Below are 18,568 nucleotides of genomic sequence, written 5' to 3'. Positions count from 1 at the left end.
GCCGCCCCCCCCCCCCCCCCCCCCCCCACCCCGGGGCTGCGCTATCCCCGGGACCCCTCTATGCTCCGAACTCCGTCGGGCCGCGGAGGAGCAGCCTTCGTAGGGTTTGGTTTAGTTTGAAAGCTTTACAAACAAGGGTGGAAAAAACAACCCCGTTCCGCCCCCCGGGGCTGCTCAGGGCCGCTGTGTTGCGGGGCTTTGCGGTTGTGCTGCACCGCAGCGTCCGTGTAACCCTTAGCACGGATTTCCCCTTGAACGCGCCCGCAGCGCAGCGAAGTCCCCGTTTTTTTTTTGTTTTTTTTTTTAGTTTATTGCAGAGCGCTAAAAACGAAAACTCCGTTCCTTCCTTAAGAAAAATGAAATCAGCACATATTTGGTTGATGGTTTCCTCCCGGCCTGTTTATTTAATCTGACTGTATGATAGATGGCATCAGATAGGGGCTCTGTACACATCGGGCCAGTCCGGTCGGGAGTGGCTTTTTTGTTGTTGTTTTTAATGGATCAACAAACCGAGCGGGGAAAGCTGGATAAATACAGTGCCGCCCCTTTAAATGAGCGGGGATGTTTTTGCGATGTATTACTATATTAGGTGACATGGAACTTTGCATCTCTCATACCATCACCGCAATGTTGGCCAATAGAAAGCTAAAGTCACCCAAAAACTGCCTAGTCCCTCCTTCCCGTCCCTTATGGTCCGCTCCTACCTGCGTGCAGCGCACAGGGCCGGCTCCTGCGGGATGCTATGTGCCCCCCCCAGCAGCCCACGCTGCAGCAGCGCTCCGGGCCGCCCGCTCCTCTCCTCCCCTTCCATGACCCGGGGCTGCGGCCGCTGCCCCGCTCTCCTCCGCAATGTTTCCTAGCCCTGTGACGACGACTCCCTTCTCGGTCAAGGATATTTTGAACCTGGAGCAGCAGCAGCAGGGCGGCCTGGCCCCCATGGAGCTCTCCTCGCCCTCCTGCATGCTGGCCACCTTCAAGCAGGAGGCGTTCGGCTCCGAACCGCCCGCCCTGCCCGAGCCGACCCCGGTCAAGCCCCCCGCCGCCTTCCCCGGCCCCTACTACGTGAAGAGCTACGGGGAGATGGATGCGGCCAAGGACTCCAAGGCGGACAAGAAAGGTAAAACGGCGGCACCGCGCTCGGCCCTCTGCAGCCCGGCCCGAAGGCCTTCCGAGCTGCCACGATGGGGAGAAACCCCCCGGGAGCGGGGTTGGGGCCGCGACACGGGGCGGGGGGATGTGCAGGGGTACGCGAGGCCTCGGCTGTGGCCGCAGAGCGATGAGGTGGTGAATCTTTTTCCTAACGAGCACGGCGAGCGTACCTCTGTGGGGTGAGATTCAATATAAAGGGATATAAATATGAGATAAATCCAGCTACGAGAGAAGCACAAATATGAGACAGATCCAAGTATGAGATGAGCCCAAGTTGTGGCGGAACTAAAAGGGATGCACGGATCCTTGCTTATAACAAACAAAACCCTAAAAACAATTAAAAAAAACAAATAAACAAACATGGTAATATAATAATAACGACTTCAAATCGCTGATGAGGTTAGCTCAGAAGCTCCAAACGGAGCTGGTGCTGCGGGGCAGACCCCGCACAGATGGGGGTGAGCAGTGCTGCGGGGTTCACTCGTGGTCACACGGGTCGGTAGTACCACTTTGCTCTTTTTTTACTTTGCTCTCTCTCTTTTTCCTCTATACGTGTATTTTGCTGCAGAACTGTGTTCCCTGCACAAGAGCCTGGAGCAGGAGAAGAGAGAGCTGGAGGATCCCGAGCGGCCCAGACAGAGGAAGAGGAGGAAACCACGCGTCCTCTTTTCTCAAGCCCAAGTCTACGAACTGGAGAGAAGGTTCAAGCAGCAGAAATACCTCTCAGCTCCCGAGAGAGACCATCTAGCGAATGTCCTAAAGCTCACCTCTACCCAGGTGAAAATTTGGTTCCAGAATAGAAGGTACAAATGCAAAAGGCAGAGACAGGACCAGACCCTGGAGATGGTGGGGATCCCGCCTCCCCGGCGGATAGCAGTGCCGGTGCTGGTGCGGGACGGGAAGCCCTGCCTGGGGGAGTCTTCCCCATACAGCTCGCCCTACAATGTCAGCATTAACCCCTATAGCTACAACGCCTACCCCGCGTACCCCAACTACAACAGCCCCGCCTGCAACGCCAACTACAACTGCAGCTACCCGGCCGTGCAGCCTGTGCAGCCCTCGGCGGCCGGCAACAACTTCATGAACTTCAGCGTGGGGGACTTGAATTCGGTGCAGCCGCCCATCCCGCAGGGGAACGCGGGCATCTCCACGTTGCACGGGATCCGAGCGTGGTAGGGCGGCCCGGAGCGCGGGGCTGCGGGGGGGGGAGGGGGGGTCCGGGGCATCGCCGGGCTGCGGGGCGAGGGCAGCGCGGTGCGGGACCGCGGGGAGCTCCCCGGGACTCTGGGGCACGGTGCTCGTCCCGGTCGTTCCCTTCTCCCCTCCTTCCTTCCTACAATACAGTCGGTCATTTCGCTTGACTTGTTCCTAAACAACGGCAAGCCAAGCCCTACAACTCTTTCTCCTTTCTTTTTTCTTTCTTCTCTTTAACTCTTATCCTAATTATTACTGAGAACCACATTTAATTTTGCACTTCCCGTCCGGTTCCTCCTTCCTCCCCCCTCCTGCCCGGTCCGGGCGCCGCACCCCGCGGTCGCTGTCCCCAGCACAGGATGGGGACGGCCGAGGACCGGGCGCTCCGACCCGACCCGACCCGACCCGACCCGCTCCCTGTAGGGTTATGCACTAAGACGTGAGTTAGGATTCAGATGCACTGTCCGCTCCTCGCCCCGCTGCCCGTTCGGACGTGTTTCCTTTTTGCTGTACGAGCTGACGGAGATCAGCGAGTTGTCATTAAAGAGAGTGGCTTCACCTTGCGCGTCCCTGGCCTTCATTGGGCAGCCGAGAGCCCACGGGGCTCCCACTGCCGCCCCCGTTCACCTTTTCATTTATTTATGTTATATTACTTTTCCCCTCCTCTCTCTTCCTTTACCCCTTCGGTAATCGCAGTGATTCCCGTTTTGATGCGCCCGTTAATGTATTTTCAAAAGCAATTTAAAAGCTGTTTCGAACGCACCCTGCCCAGGCAGGACCGCCGTGCCTTGTCCCCCCCTCCACCCCCAGTCCCATCGCGGGAGGGGCCGGGCCGGCCGCGTTGTTGTGGGGCTCTTGGAGAAGGGGAGCCCTGCTTGCTGTCCCCGGGCACACTGGGGCCGGGGAGGGGGGGCGGGGGAGTGGGGAACGCTGATTTCTTCCTAGCACAGAACGGCAGTGCGAGGGCAGCAACGTTCCGAGCCATAAAACAGCAGGTCGGGTCTTGCTCGGAGGCAGTGAGTGCCCCACCTCCCTTCCCCTCCCCCCCCGCACCTCTCTTCTGGCTTAGCCCCAGCCCCTCGTCCGCTTTTACAGTAGTCGCTATTAAATGTCAATTATTGGGAGTGAGAAACAACAAACATTGTAATTCAGCGCAGTCAAAACATCCTCTGAGTGTCTGAGATTGTCCGGCCCGGCGATAAGGCGATTAGGGGAACCTGCAACCTCTCCTGTCTTGGCCGTATCGGTCCCATCAGTAAACAGGGATGGAGACAGGGTGGCTGTGGCCCTGGGACAGGGATGAGAGACTGCGGGTGAACGGAGCCTCCTGCAGCCCCTGCCCCTCCATCCCGAAGGGACCAACCGCACACACCCCCGGGTAGGATCGCGCAGATAAGGGGCTCCCATCTCCTTCCTATCTCTGCTAATGGAAGGAGAGAGCCGGGTGCTGCTCCGCTCCCAAAGCCCCTAACGCTGCGTGGAGCACAGATGCTGATGGCTGTGAGCCGTGCTAGGGCTGGCCCTCGGTCATCGCGTGGGAATCTGCCCCCAAGCACTGGCAGAGGACGCCAGGTTTGTGACACCAAAGGGGACACAAGTGCACGGACTCACGGCTGCACACTTCTAAGTGTGGAGACAGCAAAGGCTGCCTCGACGTGAAACCTCTCCTGCCCCGGGACTGCTGGCTGCATGCTAACTTCTGCCTTCTTCCCACACACCTCCTGTTATGGAAGGACACACAGAACCCAGTAGGAGGTAGAGAGAGAGCAGGTTAGACAGGAAACATGCTGCTCTATTTGAGCTGAGGGTGCCTATCTGCTCAAGAGATCCCGGGAAGGAGCAGGATCTGAGCTTTGCCACTGCCAGGTGCTGTGGGGCACAGGCAACTCTGTGCCTCAGTTTCCTTATCTGCCAAGTGTGCACAATGCTATTGCCCTGCTGGCACCATTCACAGTCAGACCATGCTGCTGCTGCTGCTGCTGAGCTTGGCCAGGATCAGAGCTGACAGCAAGACCCCAGGAGATGAGGACAAGTCCTGAGTTAACACGAGGGAAAGCAGCAAGACTGCCTAAAATATGAATTACTAAATTCAGAGCATGGCCCTAACCCTTTACTAAGGGACCTACCAGCATGGACTGCAGAGAGAGTCCAGGAACAAAAGTAACTCTACACAACATCACAGCATCCATCTCACTTCCACACACCCCAAACATCCTTCGCCTTCCTCACATGTTCACTTCTTCACATTTATTTTCTCCAGGAATATCTCAGAGCTCTGGCTATCAGGGACTCCAGCTGTCAGAGGGACAGGGCCTGATGATCACTGTTATGGGCACTGGCTCTGGGTCCAATTGCCAGAACTGTGCTGTGCTCATTCCTTAGCGGGATGGATGTAACCCCCAGCCCCGGGCTGTTCACATGCTCCCCTCCTCCCCAAACTTCCCTGCGGGGGTTGCATCATGAGGAGATGCATGGCAGGACAAGGCCGGGGCTTGGAGCAGCAGCCAGAGAATTCGAGGCTGTGATTTAGACAGAGGACACAGCCGCAGCTGGCTGGAGCCAAAGCAGTGCTCAGCCCTACTCCAACAGCCATGGCATGAAGCATAGATAGGAGAACTTCCTTTAGCTGGGCTTGGGAGAAGCATGACAGAATTAATCTCCAATAAGGAATGAACATCCAGCATGTGGGGGCTCGCTGGCCTAACCATGCACCCCACTGCTGCTGGCTCTGCATCAGTCCAGCAGCCCCAGAGCAAGGGGTCAGGCAGTGAGATTTCCCCAGGACTTTGGTGGCACTAAGGCTGTCACACACATCACAGCGTGCTCTCTAGAGTCCAGCCCTCTCCAACACTTAGAAAAGCAGAATGTGCTCAAGCTGACATGGGTCTCTGAGCCCCAAGGGCTTCAGGTGTATAGCAAAATATGGAAAAGACTGTGCTTAGAAAGCATCATTCCACAGGAAAGCATAAAGTAGCAGCACTTCTCCAGGAAACCCAGAATCAGAGATTCTCTCAGCGCTTGGGGGCAAGCTAAGGGGAGAAACAGGTTTTAATAAAGTTTGCACTTGGAACTGATCTCAGTGCCCTTTCCTCAGCTTTTTTTGGATGGTGCAGTCAGGCACCAGCATCACCCTCCCCCCAACACCAGCTTCATTTGGAAGAATTCAGTGCCCACACTCCACATGAGAGTAACAGGAGCAAATGCAGCGCGGCACCATTTTTGCTTTTTTTTCCAGACAAATGGTGTACGGTGGGTTTATTCAAACTATCCAAGAACACACACAGCTGGTAAGGAAACAAGGTCAATAATGAACAAACATGCCAGCTGTAAGGGACTGATAGCAAATCCCCAGTCTCCAGCAGCTTTGTGGAAATCGAGATAATTGCTGAATAATGTAATGTTCCTTAGAGTGCATCTGCGGACAGAACTTTATTCCTTAAATTCGGGGAACCTTTGCACAGCATACTTCGTGGAGCTGGAAAAGGAGGTTTGGTCCAGGCAGGAATCAGCCCAAGTGTTCTGGAGAAGCCCGGCAGGAAAACAACAGGAAAACAACCCCACCCCACTCCTAATTCATCTCACTGACAACAGTTTAGATCAGTATCAGCAGTAAGTGATTTCTCGTTAATGGGGATTATTAAGAAGAATCAACACCTTTAAGATGTGATTCCTCGCTGTGTGTGGAGGGGAGGTGGAGCTTTCAGTCTGGTTCTACCTCCCGGATGGGGGTTACCTAGTGCAGTGCGGGCTGTGCGATGCATTTTGATGCGGAGAGAGAAAGAATTGGAGATTTCTCCTAACAAAAGAGTAAGCGCGGGCAGTGTGTCCGTGGAAGTTAATCAGTCAAGGTTCAGCTAAGCGATGGGGAACGGGCTGGGTGCGAATTACAGCCACTTAACGCCCTGCCTCCTCCAGAGCATCGCTGGGCAGAAAGCTCCATTTAGAGACGAGGTCTTCTCAGAGCATCCCATCATCCAAAGGCCTTCCCTAACCTCCTCCTGCTCTCACACTAGAGGGGGTGTCAGTGATTTTCCCCTCTCTGAGAACACCTTGACTTATGATCGTAGTCCAACCTCTACCCCAGCCTACACAGCATTACTGCTCCCTCCACGCCACACACTGACCCACGCTGATCTTTTCTTTCTGGTATCAACATGGACTTCTAAGATTCCCCAACCCTGCTCTTCCCTTGCACTGCTGCTCATCTTCAGAAAGCACAGAGCAGAGTGCTCCCAGAACTGCTGTGCTGTGCTCAGAGCAGCCAACCAGGCAGCTCTGAAGTGTCTCACAGTGCTGCATGTACTTAGCCCCAACTATTGCCCAGAAAGCAGACCAACACCTATGGGATGACTGAAATCAGTAGAAAACAGGCAAGTTTCTTTGTCTTTGCTTAAAGGAGTTGCTGGAACTGCAGATCGCATACAAGCTGAGTAAATGGTGCCTGGATGAATACACTAAGCAGCAAAATGAGACAAAAAATAAACTGTTTCCTGAATAGGAGCAAAAGGAAAAGATGACAGAAGCCCAGGAAGAGAGATGAGAATTTAGAAGAGCAAAGCAGGACAGTCTTAATGCAGCTTTGTGCGCTCAGCAACTGATGCACCGACTCCACCAAGCCTATAAAACATTTGTTAAGTCACCCCTGCTTAAAATAACATTTGCTTGGTGTCAAACAGGCAGCAGGGGCTAATGGCTAAAACACGGCTCTGCAAGGCAGGAGATGAGCACAGCTTTCCCAGCTCCATTACAGAGGGGGGCATTGCATTTGCAGAGGGTCAGTGCAGACATTGCAACTACACAGATGTGAGCAGGGGGTGCACAAGCACCAGATCCAGCCACGGGGTCTGCAGAGGTTGCTCAGTGCTTGTGTGGTTTGATGTGCTGCAAAAAGTTGTTGTCCAAACTTGCAAAGGGGCAGAAGCTCGTAGTGGCCAAAGTTTGGGTTTGGTTTGCATTTATTGGTCTTGGGGAGACATTCTGGAGCTGAATTGCTATTTGTGGAGATGGCAAGGCTGCAGGAGAAACAAACATGAATGATGCTACTGTAGAGTGGGTAATGTCAGGAGTTAGCAGACCCAAGCAGGCAAAGAAAAGCAAGTTTGTCAAACATTTCATAGTCTATGAACCACTCTGTTACCTCTTGAGAAACAAACAATTTTAAAAGGGTGTTTTAGAGCTCTGTTCCTAGAACCAACAAACCTGGTTGTTTCACAGTTGAAAACATCTCATCTCAGAAATATTTTCTGTGTTCTGCAGATTGGGAATACAGTTCAGTACACTCTGTTGCTGCAGGAATATACCACCGTTTATTTTAGCATGGCAGATGTTTCCTAAATAGATTGCATTGTCCTCCAGCATAAGCTTTGAGAAAGTCGCAGTGCTGGCTCCTAAAAGTTGCCCCCAAATCCCATCTTCCTGGCCAGGACTGTTGTCCTCCTGACTGTCTGTGAGGAATAAAAGCTGCTTTCAGAGCAGCCCTTGCAGCCGGTGGAGGTGCAGCACACAAACATGCACGCAGTGCTGGTCGGCTGTCATCGAGAAGGGCAGCTAAAAAACAGGCCACCAAAGGAGGTGGGGGGGAACTTTCAGTCAAATAAGCAAGTTTTTCATATTTTTAAGTACCAAAAAATTAGAGCAAATTTGTACCGCCTGGCTTCAGTTCTAATGATATCAATGGGATGATCTATGCTATTTCTGGGAAGGAAAGTATAAATCTTGGTTGACTTGAGGTTTCATGTACTGCTTTATGCATTGTGCAGTGTCAGCTGCTGCTTCCTCCTCGCCACATACCCACAGAGACACGTCCAGACCCACCCCCCAATTACACACACTTCACTTTACGGACACGGATAATCCCACTGAAGATTCCCATACCGGCGCAGGCAGCGCGAGGGCTCACAGGAGCAGACGGACACGCTGACACCCGGCTGCACTGCTGGCACCCTCCCATGCTGAGGCTCTCGTATCCTGCTACTTATTTCTAGTTGTGAGGGTCAGGGGGGTTATACTTGCTTTGGGGTACGGTGTATATCTGAGTTTCTCTTTCCAATTATGTGTCCAGAGAGCAATCCATACATACCCCGCACTCCAGCGGGCACTGTGAGAGCCCCATGCTATCACCACTGCAGACACAAAGAGCTCAGGTTCTCCGCCGACATCTTTACAGACAGCCCTTTCAAAGCAATGCCAAAAATTCATGTTACTCAACCGTAGTTCTTAAAACACCAAAGCAGAATCGCCGCTATTGAAAGAGATGTTCTACGGTATCTCTCTCAGCCACTGCTCCTGTGCCTGTCTGGGACCTTGGGCTAACTCCTCCTTTGAGATGATGCACAAACAACTCACAAGAGTGCCAGGCCCAGGACACCAACCCAGAGCCCAGCCATATTTCTCCTTGAGAACTTCCATCAAAATGACTTCCTGTAGGATGAGGCATCAGAACTGAAAGCCAAACTTCCCTAATCAGCACTTTGCACCAACATGGCTGCATTTCATTTTTGCACACACGAGAGCTATCCCCCAAGTAACAAGATGGAAATGAGCAATTGAAGTTTTTCTCACTAAGTGAAGTAGTAGCACAGGAGAACTATACCCAGCAGAAACATTACATGCTGTAGGTTCATTTCCAAACACCTGGCTTGCTTTTCTTTCTTTCTCAACTGCATTTCTCATCCTATTAGTCTCAATATTCTGGTTGTGAAAACACCACACTCTGCCCCTTTGATCAGTCCACGAAAAGCCCTTTCATGTCTTGCTGTCTTCATTACCTTACATTTTAATTGCTGGCCTTGCATGGGATGGACAGGTGGTACAAGGTCACCACAGGAGATGACAGATGCCTGTTGGCCATGCACATCCAGATCACGCGTGCTGAAATCAACCTGTGCAGCAGCAGCCACCTGTTGTGTGTTGGGGCACCCACAGGACCAGGCAGCTACAGTCTCCAAGTACTTATTTCAGAACCCATTAAAAAATAAACACCAATACCTCTTCAGTTCTTTTAACTCAGCATTTTAAACCAACACATTCTCCAGCGCTTCTTATCTGGGCACCACCTTCCATGCAAACTGCTGAGGCCCCCGTGTCACACACTGCTGAAACGGTGCATCAGGACAGAGCGATTTGACTCAAATCACACAGATTATAGACAAAAATCCCAAATTTTCATACCACAGATCCTGAACCAGCAGCTGAGTGGATGTTTCTGAACAAGAGAACCCACTTCAGACGCTCACTTCATTCTACATTCTGCAGGGACAGCCAGGAAAGTAAAACTGGTTGGGTTTTGTTTCATTTTTTTCCTGTGTGTTTACACACCTTGAGCTCCTCTCATTGTCCCACAGCTCTGCTGCTTGGAACCCTGTTGTACAGGGATTTCCATTTCCCTCTGGCTCTGTTTACACTTCATGATACAGAACATTTCTTCTTTGAGACATTAGTGACCTCTTGGTCACAGTAGAAGTTACACCGGGCTTGGTGCAAGGACAGCTGTACTGGATGGTAGGTATCATATCATTTTATTTACTCAAACAGGGAAAGGATAAGAAATAATAAGAGGAAAATACCAGGCTAGACCATCATAGTTTTTGGCCTTAAATTCAAAGAGTACACATAGTAAACATGTTTCTAGATGTCATGTAATTCAGACCCTAGCATATGTCTGAGACCCTATTCCAGCTTTGCAGCACAGAGATGCACAGTCCCAGAGGCTGTGATCTTCTGATGAGAGTTAATACCATTATGCTCAACTTGTCTCACATAGAAAATGAGAGGTAGAGCCACCCAAACCTCCATGTTTGACCAAAATAGAATACAGACGTTATTTTGCTAAAGACAGGCACTCATTTGCTTCCAGCTGTAACACACCACTCCCTGCAAAAGCAGAAAACATAGATGTGAAGGTTCTTTTCCAGGAAAGCCAAGCTGGCCCTCCAAGATTTGTCTCGAAAGGCAGAGAGCCTGATTAACTGCAGAGCAGAAGGAAATGCCTCCTATCTCCTCCACCCCCTGCCTCCCAGATGGCCATTCCTTTCATTTTCTGGGCAGGTTCCTACCCTGTGTGCAGCTGTTCCCAACTGCAGCCAAAATCAAGCCATTGGCACTCATTAGCTCTACTCAGCCCTTTCATCCAGAAGTCAACAGGACACACTTAGAGAGCATAAATGACAGGAGTCAAGTTTAGACCGAGGTACAGGTGTCTGGCACTGGAGAGGCCATTCAAGCAATTAGTTCCCACTTACACCATCTTGTTACTTCAGCTTAAAAAACAAAACAAAACAAACCCAATAAGTTTATGTGAAATAACAGATTTTGCAGATTTTTGTGTGCCAGTTGAAAAGCATCACACTCTCAAACATCTCAAGAGCATTCCTGTTGTATCAAGCAGGGCACCAGCAGGCCACCCACCTTCAAAATCAGTTGAGAAAAACAGCGCAGGCCACAGGAGCTCATTTTATGCTCCTAGATGAGCTGATAGCTGTTCTGCTGGAAGCTCCTTATTTACACTTGCTGCTGTTGCAGGGCGCACTTCTTATGGTTTTGCATTTTTCATTAAGCTCAGAGTCGGTGAGATCTTGAATATGGGAAGACCCTAGTTCACTTCCAGCTGTGACACCCTCTTGATGCAGAAGCTTGAGGTGGTCAGGAGACCTCACGTGTGGCACTGTGAGCAGTGGCAGACGGTTCAGGTGGGAACAAAGCCCTCCTTCGCCCTCTGAATGCAGGCAGGCCGCAAGGGCATGGGCAGAAACCCACGGAGCAGGGATTAGCTCACGTGCTAAATGGATGGAAAAATAGATGGGATGGGGGAGCACAGGGAAGCCTTGCACAAAGAGGAACGGACTTTTCAAAGGAGAAAACGCTTTCTGGTTGAACTGAGCTAAAGATAGGATGAGCGCAACGGGCAGCTTTTTAAAGCAGCACAGCTCATCTTATCAGCAAGCCCCTTGGAAGGGGAGCAAAGCTTTCACCCCACGTGGTACTTTACAGCCAGGCCGAGGGATGCTTGTGGGGCCACGGGGAGCCTCACTGGGGAGCTGGCTGCACCCCACAAGAGCCCTCCCCACAACACTATACCCCTCACCCTGTATTGCTTTGACTCCTGACCTTGAGTCGGGCTGCCTGCCCACCAGCAGTGCTCCTGCTCAGCTCCAGCCCCTCTGCTCACAGCCATGGGGATGCTTTAAATAAAGGACATCGTGGTGATAGATTCATCAAGACCAAGGGTCAAGTTTATGTTGGTCTACAGGTGTCAGAAGCGTATTGATCCAATGACTGAGGTCCCTGAGAGGTCACCATAAATCCTTGGGGGGATGAAAATAACCACATAACGTACTTGCAGATGTTACAGATGTAACCAGATAAGGTAGAGCAACTGCCAGCAGGCGAACTGGAGCCCTCGTGATGCTGTAGTGTTGGTTTCTGTATGCCAAGGTGGACAAATGTATAAGAAGGTGAAAACATCGACCTACTGAGGTCCTGGTCAGGGCAGAAGACGGACGTTTGTTTCAGCTTGCCCTGGGGTGCCTTTGGCTCATAGAATTGAAGTGTCTTAGTAGGAACACTTTGCCTTTTTGGTCAGTGCATTATTTTCCTGACAGCCCCAGGCTGTGCCTGGCTCAAAAACTACTTTTGCAAACACAATTATTCTGCAAGTGGAAAAATCATTCCAGCAGGTGTTGCCAGAGGAGATACAGGGAAAGGAATTACCCAGCCCTCATTTTCAGCTCTCCAACTAATGCCCACGTTCAGGTTTCCCAGTGTCCAACCACAACCCCAGCCCCCAAAACAGGAGCAGTGCTGGTGGTTCTGCACCTACATGCATGCCAAATGCTCAGCCCATGATGGTGCTCCTCTCCCCATAGCTGTCAGAGTGAGTTTTGACTGTAAAAAGCAGTACTATGGCTCTGATGCAGTCATACACATTACAGTAAACTGCTGGGTATGTTAATATAGGAAGGGCACGTAAGCCAACATGCAGTGAAGCTACAATACAGTTGTGTTGAACAAAGCATGCAAAGTTAACTTGCCAACAGGATGAAACTCAAACATCTTTGCTAATTTAGAATAATTTGGGGGTTAATATGTCAGAGAAATACAATGGATTAACTAAAATAATCTTAATAAAAACAAGTCATAATAAAAAACCCAACAACTTGTACCCAACTCTTACTCTGGGAGAATACCACTTAATATATTAGGATCGAGGTGATAAATTCTCCTTTGTGGTATATTCCAAAGGAAATAAAAATCTTTATGAATTAATAAATCTCTTTGGGATAGAAGAAACTCAGTTTAACTTAAAATGGTTTTGAGCACCCAACTGCAAATTACATTTGACTTTTTTTCATAAATTAATTAAAAAATTACATTCTAATGGACACATTCAGTGAGAGCAAAAATGATTATTATGAGAGTAACGTGCGATAAATCTGAGTGTGCTGCATCTCAGTTAAAACACACAGCTGTCCCTCCCATAGCACAAGGATTAATCATTTTGGAAGCGTTTGCAGCATCTGCGTTGCAGAGGTTCAGTGCCAACAGTCACTCAGATGCACAATAAAGCACAGTGCATTGCTGGAGTTTGCATTGGGGTGAACCTCTGCTCTCCTTCACCAACAGATACATGCTGACGTGATTGCTGCACGGTGCCCCGAACATCCAAGAGCACACACAGCAACGTGTGCCACGACTGTTTTCTCCCAGATGTGATTGCAGACCCAACATTAGAATGCTTTTAAACAACCCTCAACTCGGTCGTATTTAACTTGAGTGTTGTAGAATTCAGGCTTGCTTTGCTCTGTTGAGACAGAGCTGGGTAGGTGGGTGCTGGAGCAGTGCAGGGCTGGGCAGAACATTATTTCACAGTGCTACCTAGTGGTTTCTGCAATGAATGATCACTCAGTCAAAGCCCAGCCTGGTACAGAAGCTCCACGGGAAGCAAATACAGATACATTTAAACCCAAACCTCCACAACTGCCCAAGAAGAGTAGGAACTGGGTACTGACACTGCAGTGGGAGGAGAGAAGGGTGTAGAGAGAAGGAAAAAATGCATCAGATACGAACTCAAGCTCTTCTGACTGGATATTTATACACGTGCACATCAGCAACCCAAACTCAAGGTGCTGCTGTCTGCATTTGGTGCAGCTCCTGACACTGGTAATGAGGGTTCATCCTCCCTTGCTATCAGTGGTGATCAGCACAGGAATACAGAGCTTTCAGATCCTGTCCCTCCCTTTTTCATCCTCTCAGTATCCAGATGTCAACACCACACTCTGATGAGATCTTCAGACAACGTCTTGTCACTTCCCTACATTTTCTCCCAACACAGGTCACCCACATCCTTCTCACCACTGGAACCTCTCCAGCTTCCCTTTGCTCCCAAAAACAGACCAGCAACCACTGCCACCGCTTTTTGCACAGCCCAGTACCACTTTCTCCCTTCTTTTGTCTGGATCCATCCATTTTTTTTCTGTGCAGCAGGTACCTCAGCACAGGACACGGCACCATACTTAGCACCAGTGAGGCTGCACCTCATATACTGTGTTCAGTTTTGGGTATCTCTCTACAAGAAAGACACTGAGACTCAGGATTGTGTCCACAGAAGGGCAATGGAGCCGTGAACGGTCTGGAGTACAAATCTGATAGGGAGTGACTGAGGGAGCTAGGATTGTTGAGTGTGGAGGAGGCCCAAGAGTGACCTCATTGCTCTCTACAGCTGCCTGAAAGGAGGTGGTGGTCAGCCTCTGCTCCCAGGTAACAGAGGTAAGACAAGAGGGAATGGTCTTAAGATGCACCAATGGAGGTTCAGGTTGGATATTAGGAAGAATTTCTTCTCAGAAAGCCAGGTCTGGCAGGATCCAGTGGGAGATGTTAAACCCCTGTATGAGACAAAGCCATATTTAGAAAGGGGATCACAGTGCTCACTTCCCTGGGCAATGCCCTCTGATCGCCAGATGAAAGGAGTCGTGTAAGTACTAAGTAGTATTAACAGCCACAGGCACAATATATATACACGAGATTCATACAGTCAAACAAAACCCAAGTTATTTCCAATTGCAACATTTGTATAATGCCATCGACACTCAACTGCTGATAAGTTGGACACACTTAAGGAATTTTAATAAGCCTCTGAAAAGGTTTAACTGATGTGAATTAAGCCCCAAGATAATTTAGACACAGGGCTGTCATTCTTCAGTTAAAAATAATTGATCTTGAATTGAAACACCATACCATATGCCCAACTGTGCAAAGGCAAAGTGATGTTATTTGTCACCAGCAACACCTGGGGCTGATGAGCATGTTTCTGGAGCAGACTGCAGCCAGCTCGAGGTGTGCATGAGCTGCGAGACACTGGACATCTCCATGCACCTGGAGCTTATAAGATTATAAGATTCCCACTTTATAAGATTGGGATTATTAATTGACAGTAAGCGTTGGGTTTCTACTGACTTCAATGCCTTACTCCTCACAGGTCAGTGTGGAAAGGACCGTTACATTGGCTTCAAGCCACAGAAATAGCTCTGCTATTCTTCCTATGCGGAGATAGAATCACAATCTTTAATTAGAATTTATTAATTAACACAGAAGGTTATTTTCCTCTCCTGGAAAGAAGCACTTTATATTTGCTGTTTGTTACAGTCATTCCACCTTCCTGGGAATGTCTCTTGAAGATTGCTATCATCTGGACTCTAACAGACATTGTTTAATGTATGTTTGACAAGGTGATAAGACAGACGCTCTCACTGAGATATGTAAACTTGAACATCCACACATCTTCATAGAAATTAATTAATTTGCACTAATGAGAGAAAGTAAACTCCTACTTGCGAGCATTATCTCATTACCTACACAAAGCTGCTTACACTTTGGTACATGGAAGATGAGGAGCTAAGTTTGGGCCCAGGTTTGCCATTGCCCAAGGTACTGGTGCAAGGACAAAGCCATCTTAAAGGAATTAGCAGATAAAGACAACTTTTCTCTCCCCCACTCTGCCCTCGTTTTCTTTTTTTCAGTTGGTTTTGGATAAGCAGATAGACCATTGGCACAGACAAGCCACTAAGTGATGGCCGGAGTTGCTGGCCTTAGCTCCATGCATTAAGCTACTTGCACTTCTGCTTCAGCTATTTTCAAACACCGTCTCTGACATTTAAACAAACCTGACTAACATTACGATCTTAACAGCATTTGCAATGTTATATCCAAACGAAAAGAAGCAGAAGAAGAATGCTTTGATGAACACAGCTCAGAAAGGAATTCTCCATTTGTTTGAGCCCAAGTATACAGCGCTGTATCAGAATTCAGACTTGGACTAAAGGAAGGCTCTTCTCCTGGAAGCATCAAGCATGTGCTATTATCAGGCACAGGATGGGAGGCCAACTGGATCAATAGACTTAATATAGAAAATCTTATCTCCATTTCAGACTAGCTAGCAATAATGTCAGCACCTAGATGCCACTGACAGAGTTATCTCAGCTCAGCTGCAGCAATGATTGCTTGGGAGCTGGGTGACACCTACAAAAAGCCAATAACCCAAACAGAAATGTTTTACCCCACTGTCCTTTCTGAAGATAAAGGGAAACCAATGCAGCTCTCCGCTCTGCGCATGTTTATCAGGACGACACAACCGTGCTCTGCAACAGCCGTGGGTTTCAGTTTCAGATCTCTGCTCCTGTTGGGAACACGAGCAAAGAACCGTGGCTACACAGAACCCAGAGCCCCCGAGGGGTCAGGCCCGAAAGCATCCCTGCTGGTGATACGCGGCCATCACGCTGTTGAAAAGAGGAAAGCAAAAAGCTTTCATGTTGTTCTATATATATGTGGTTCTATCTATAGGGCCGGGTGTGCGCTGATCCCCGAGCAGGCTCTCCCTGCCTGCCCTCTGGGCGCTTATCACCAGCCCGCAGGACGCACGCAGCACTGTCACCGGGCCGGGCCCACAGCGGCCGAGGGCCGCTTCCCTTTCATGCAGAGACACCGAGCGCGGGGCAGAGCGTGTGCGGGAGCGCGGTTCAGCCCCGGCACCACACCAGGGTCAGCAGCGATAACATCTGAGCGGTTTCACTTACAGAGCTTAAAAATAAAAAGAAGCCCGAGCAGACGGGTGAGGTCTGAGTGAGCCCTACAACACGAGTCCCGTAAGCCTCGTGATTCCCTTTGGCATTGGAGGATCACGACGGATGCTCAGCCAGCATCGCTGCGCTGCACTTTACGGCTGCACTGATGCCCACGCTGGCAGTGCCCCTTTTCCTTGGTGCCACCCAAACACAGAGGGCTCAGAAAACTCCTGCTCACGTGGAATCAGTGAGAACAGGCAGCAACCCCAAGCGCTGCAAGGTTATGATTTAGGCATCCACCACTTACACTTACATGTAGGCATCACCGCTTACTGGCCTGGGAGGAGGGCACTGCCTTCACTGCTGTTTTGTGGCAGTATGAATAATTACAGACAGTAAAGGACTCGAGCAGCCACCTTCCCTGCGATGACTTGCTCTTTGTCAGAGTTCTGCTGCTGCACAGCACAGGGCCCTGGCTGCACAAAACCCATTTATAGGCAATACCACAACTAACACGTAAGGAAGGAGCCTATCAAGAGCTGCAGCATCACTGAAGTTACAGCTGAGATGTAGGAATGTGCATCCTCTAAAGAACTCAGTAGGTTATCAGCAGGAAGAAAGAGGAAGAACTGAAGGACAGGTTACCTCCTATGAGAAAAGGAGGGAAATAACTTGAATAAAGCAGCAAAAAAAGTGCATAAGTCAATGAGACTTTTTGCATATCCCTACATAGCTGCCTGCCTGGCAGCTTGGGAACTGTCAGCTCAGTGGGTGCATCGTGTAAGCTTGGATATGCAGTGTGCTGGGCAACTAGAAAAACAGTACATCAGAGAGAAACATGGGAAGCCTGCCTTCAGCATCTGTGAACATTTTAGGTTCGGTCAGTCTTGCTTCCCCATAGATCATGACAAATCCAGTCACAATGAAGTCTTGGAAAGATAATACTATCACCCACAGATCCCGCTACACCTCAATGAGCATGCCTTGAATTTTTCTGTCATGTACTTTTTAATGACATCATGAAGTGCTGCATTAGAAAAGTGAAAGTTATATTACAACACAAAGTAGGAACACGAGCAACTTCCACCTCTTACGCTGGACTTGCTTTTCAGCTACTGCAAAAAATGCCATAGTACCAACAAGGACTGGACATGAGTGGAAAGAGATGAGACTTTTCAGCCTTGAGAACAGAGGGTCATAGGGATCCCATCGCTGTATAGGAACACCCAAAGGAAGATGCAGCGAGCCAGGCTCTTGTCAGTGCTGCCCAGTGCCAGGAGAAGAGGCAATGGGCACAAATGAGAACACAAGGTCTCTGGAGATCTTCAGAAGCTGCTGGACACAGCTCTGGGTGGCCCTATTGGTGCAGGAGCTGGACCTGTAACCCACAAAGGCATCCCCAGCCTCCATTACTCTGAGGCTGTGAAACATGGACACCCAGGGAAACTGAACAGCTGCAACCTTCCAACACTATTAAAAGTGCTTCTTGAAGATTAGCTCCTTTACTCGAGGACTACCCTCGAAGAAGGAATTGCATCAAGCCATCTTCATCCAGAACAAATCCACTGGGGGCACCCAGCCCTCACCCCCACAGCAGGAAGAGCAGCCTGTGCTGCAGCTGACACTGAGCTCTGGCAGAGCAGAGCACCTCTGTGCACAGCATCTGCTGCTTGCCTGGGGAGCTCTGACCCCACCTCCGAAGAACAGAGGCACAACACTCACCTTACAGCAATATACAGCCACAGAGGCACCAGGTCTCATTATCATTTTTGCTTTAGATTTCCCACCTGGTGGGATCACACTATTACCAATACATTTAGCTGACTCTTCCCCCCTCCTCTTCAAAAGAAGGGCCCAATGTACTTGCAGACAAGCATGCACATGCCCCCTGGATATTCTCAGCCCCCAGAGATTCCAGCCTGGCTCGCTCTGGACCACTTGGCATGTGATAGCAGCCGCACGCATTTGGCAGAGACATTTTTAGAAACTTCCAAGCTATGAATTCACCCTTCCATTTTGGTAAAGCCAGTTATGTGGAAAGCATTTTGAAAGAAGTAGTTCAAATATATGCTTCATTTCACCATAATTCTTAGAAAGGGGAAAAAAAGATCACATTCCTCATTTATCCTCCCACAGAGTTATCTTGCAACGTTCCTATATTTGCTGATACA

At 49.7% G+C, this 18,568-nt stretch overlaps 2 protein-coding genes across 2 annotated transcripts in view; one reads left to right on the top strand and one right to left on the bottom strand.

Moving 5' to 3' along the window:
* CREBRF (CREB3 regulatory factor) overlaps positions 1–18,568 on the bottom strand; it is a 515,923-nt gene that overhangs the window by 464,869 nt on the left and 32,486 nt on the right. The window lies entirely within an intron of this gene.
* On the top strand, positions 706–2,338 carry NKX2-5 (NK2 homeobox 5). Its single transcript, XM_065734973.1, has 2 exons — positions 706–1,117; positions 1,718–2,338. The coding sequence occupies exons 1-2, from the start codon at positions 850–852 to the stop codon at positions 2,323–2,325; spliced, it is 876 nt and encodes a 291-aa protein (XP_065591045.1). The 5' UTR covers positions 706–849; the 3' UTR covers positions 2,326–2,338.

The sequence above is a fragment of the Cyrtonyx montezumae genome, unplaced genomic scaffold (assembly GCF_038088225.1).
Source record: "Cyrtonyx montezumae isolate F1298 unplaced genomic scaffold, pur_monq_1.0 scaffold_18, whole genome shotgun sequence".
NCBI lineage: Eukaryota > Metazoa > Chordata > Aves > Galliformes > Odontophoridae > Cyrtonyx > Cyrtonyx montezumae.
The sequence above is the reverse complement of the archived record's forward strand: the minus strand, read 5'-3'. Positions and strand labels throughout refer to the sequence as shown.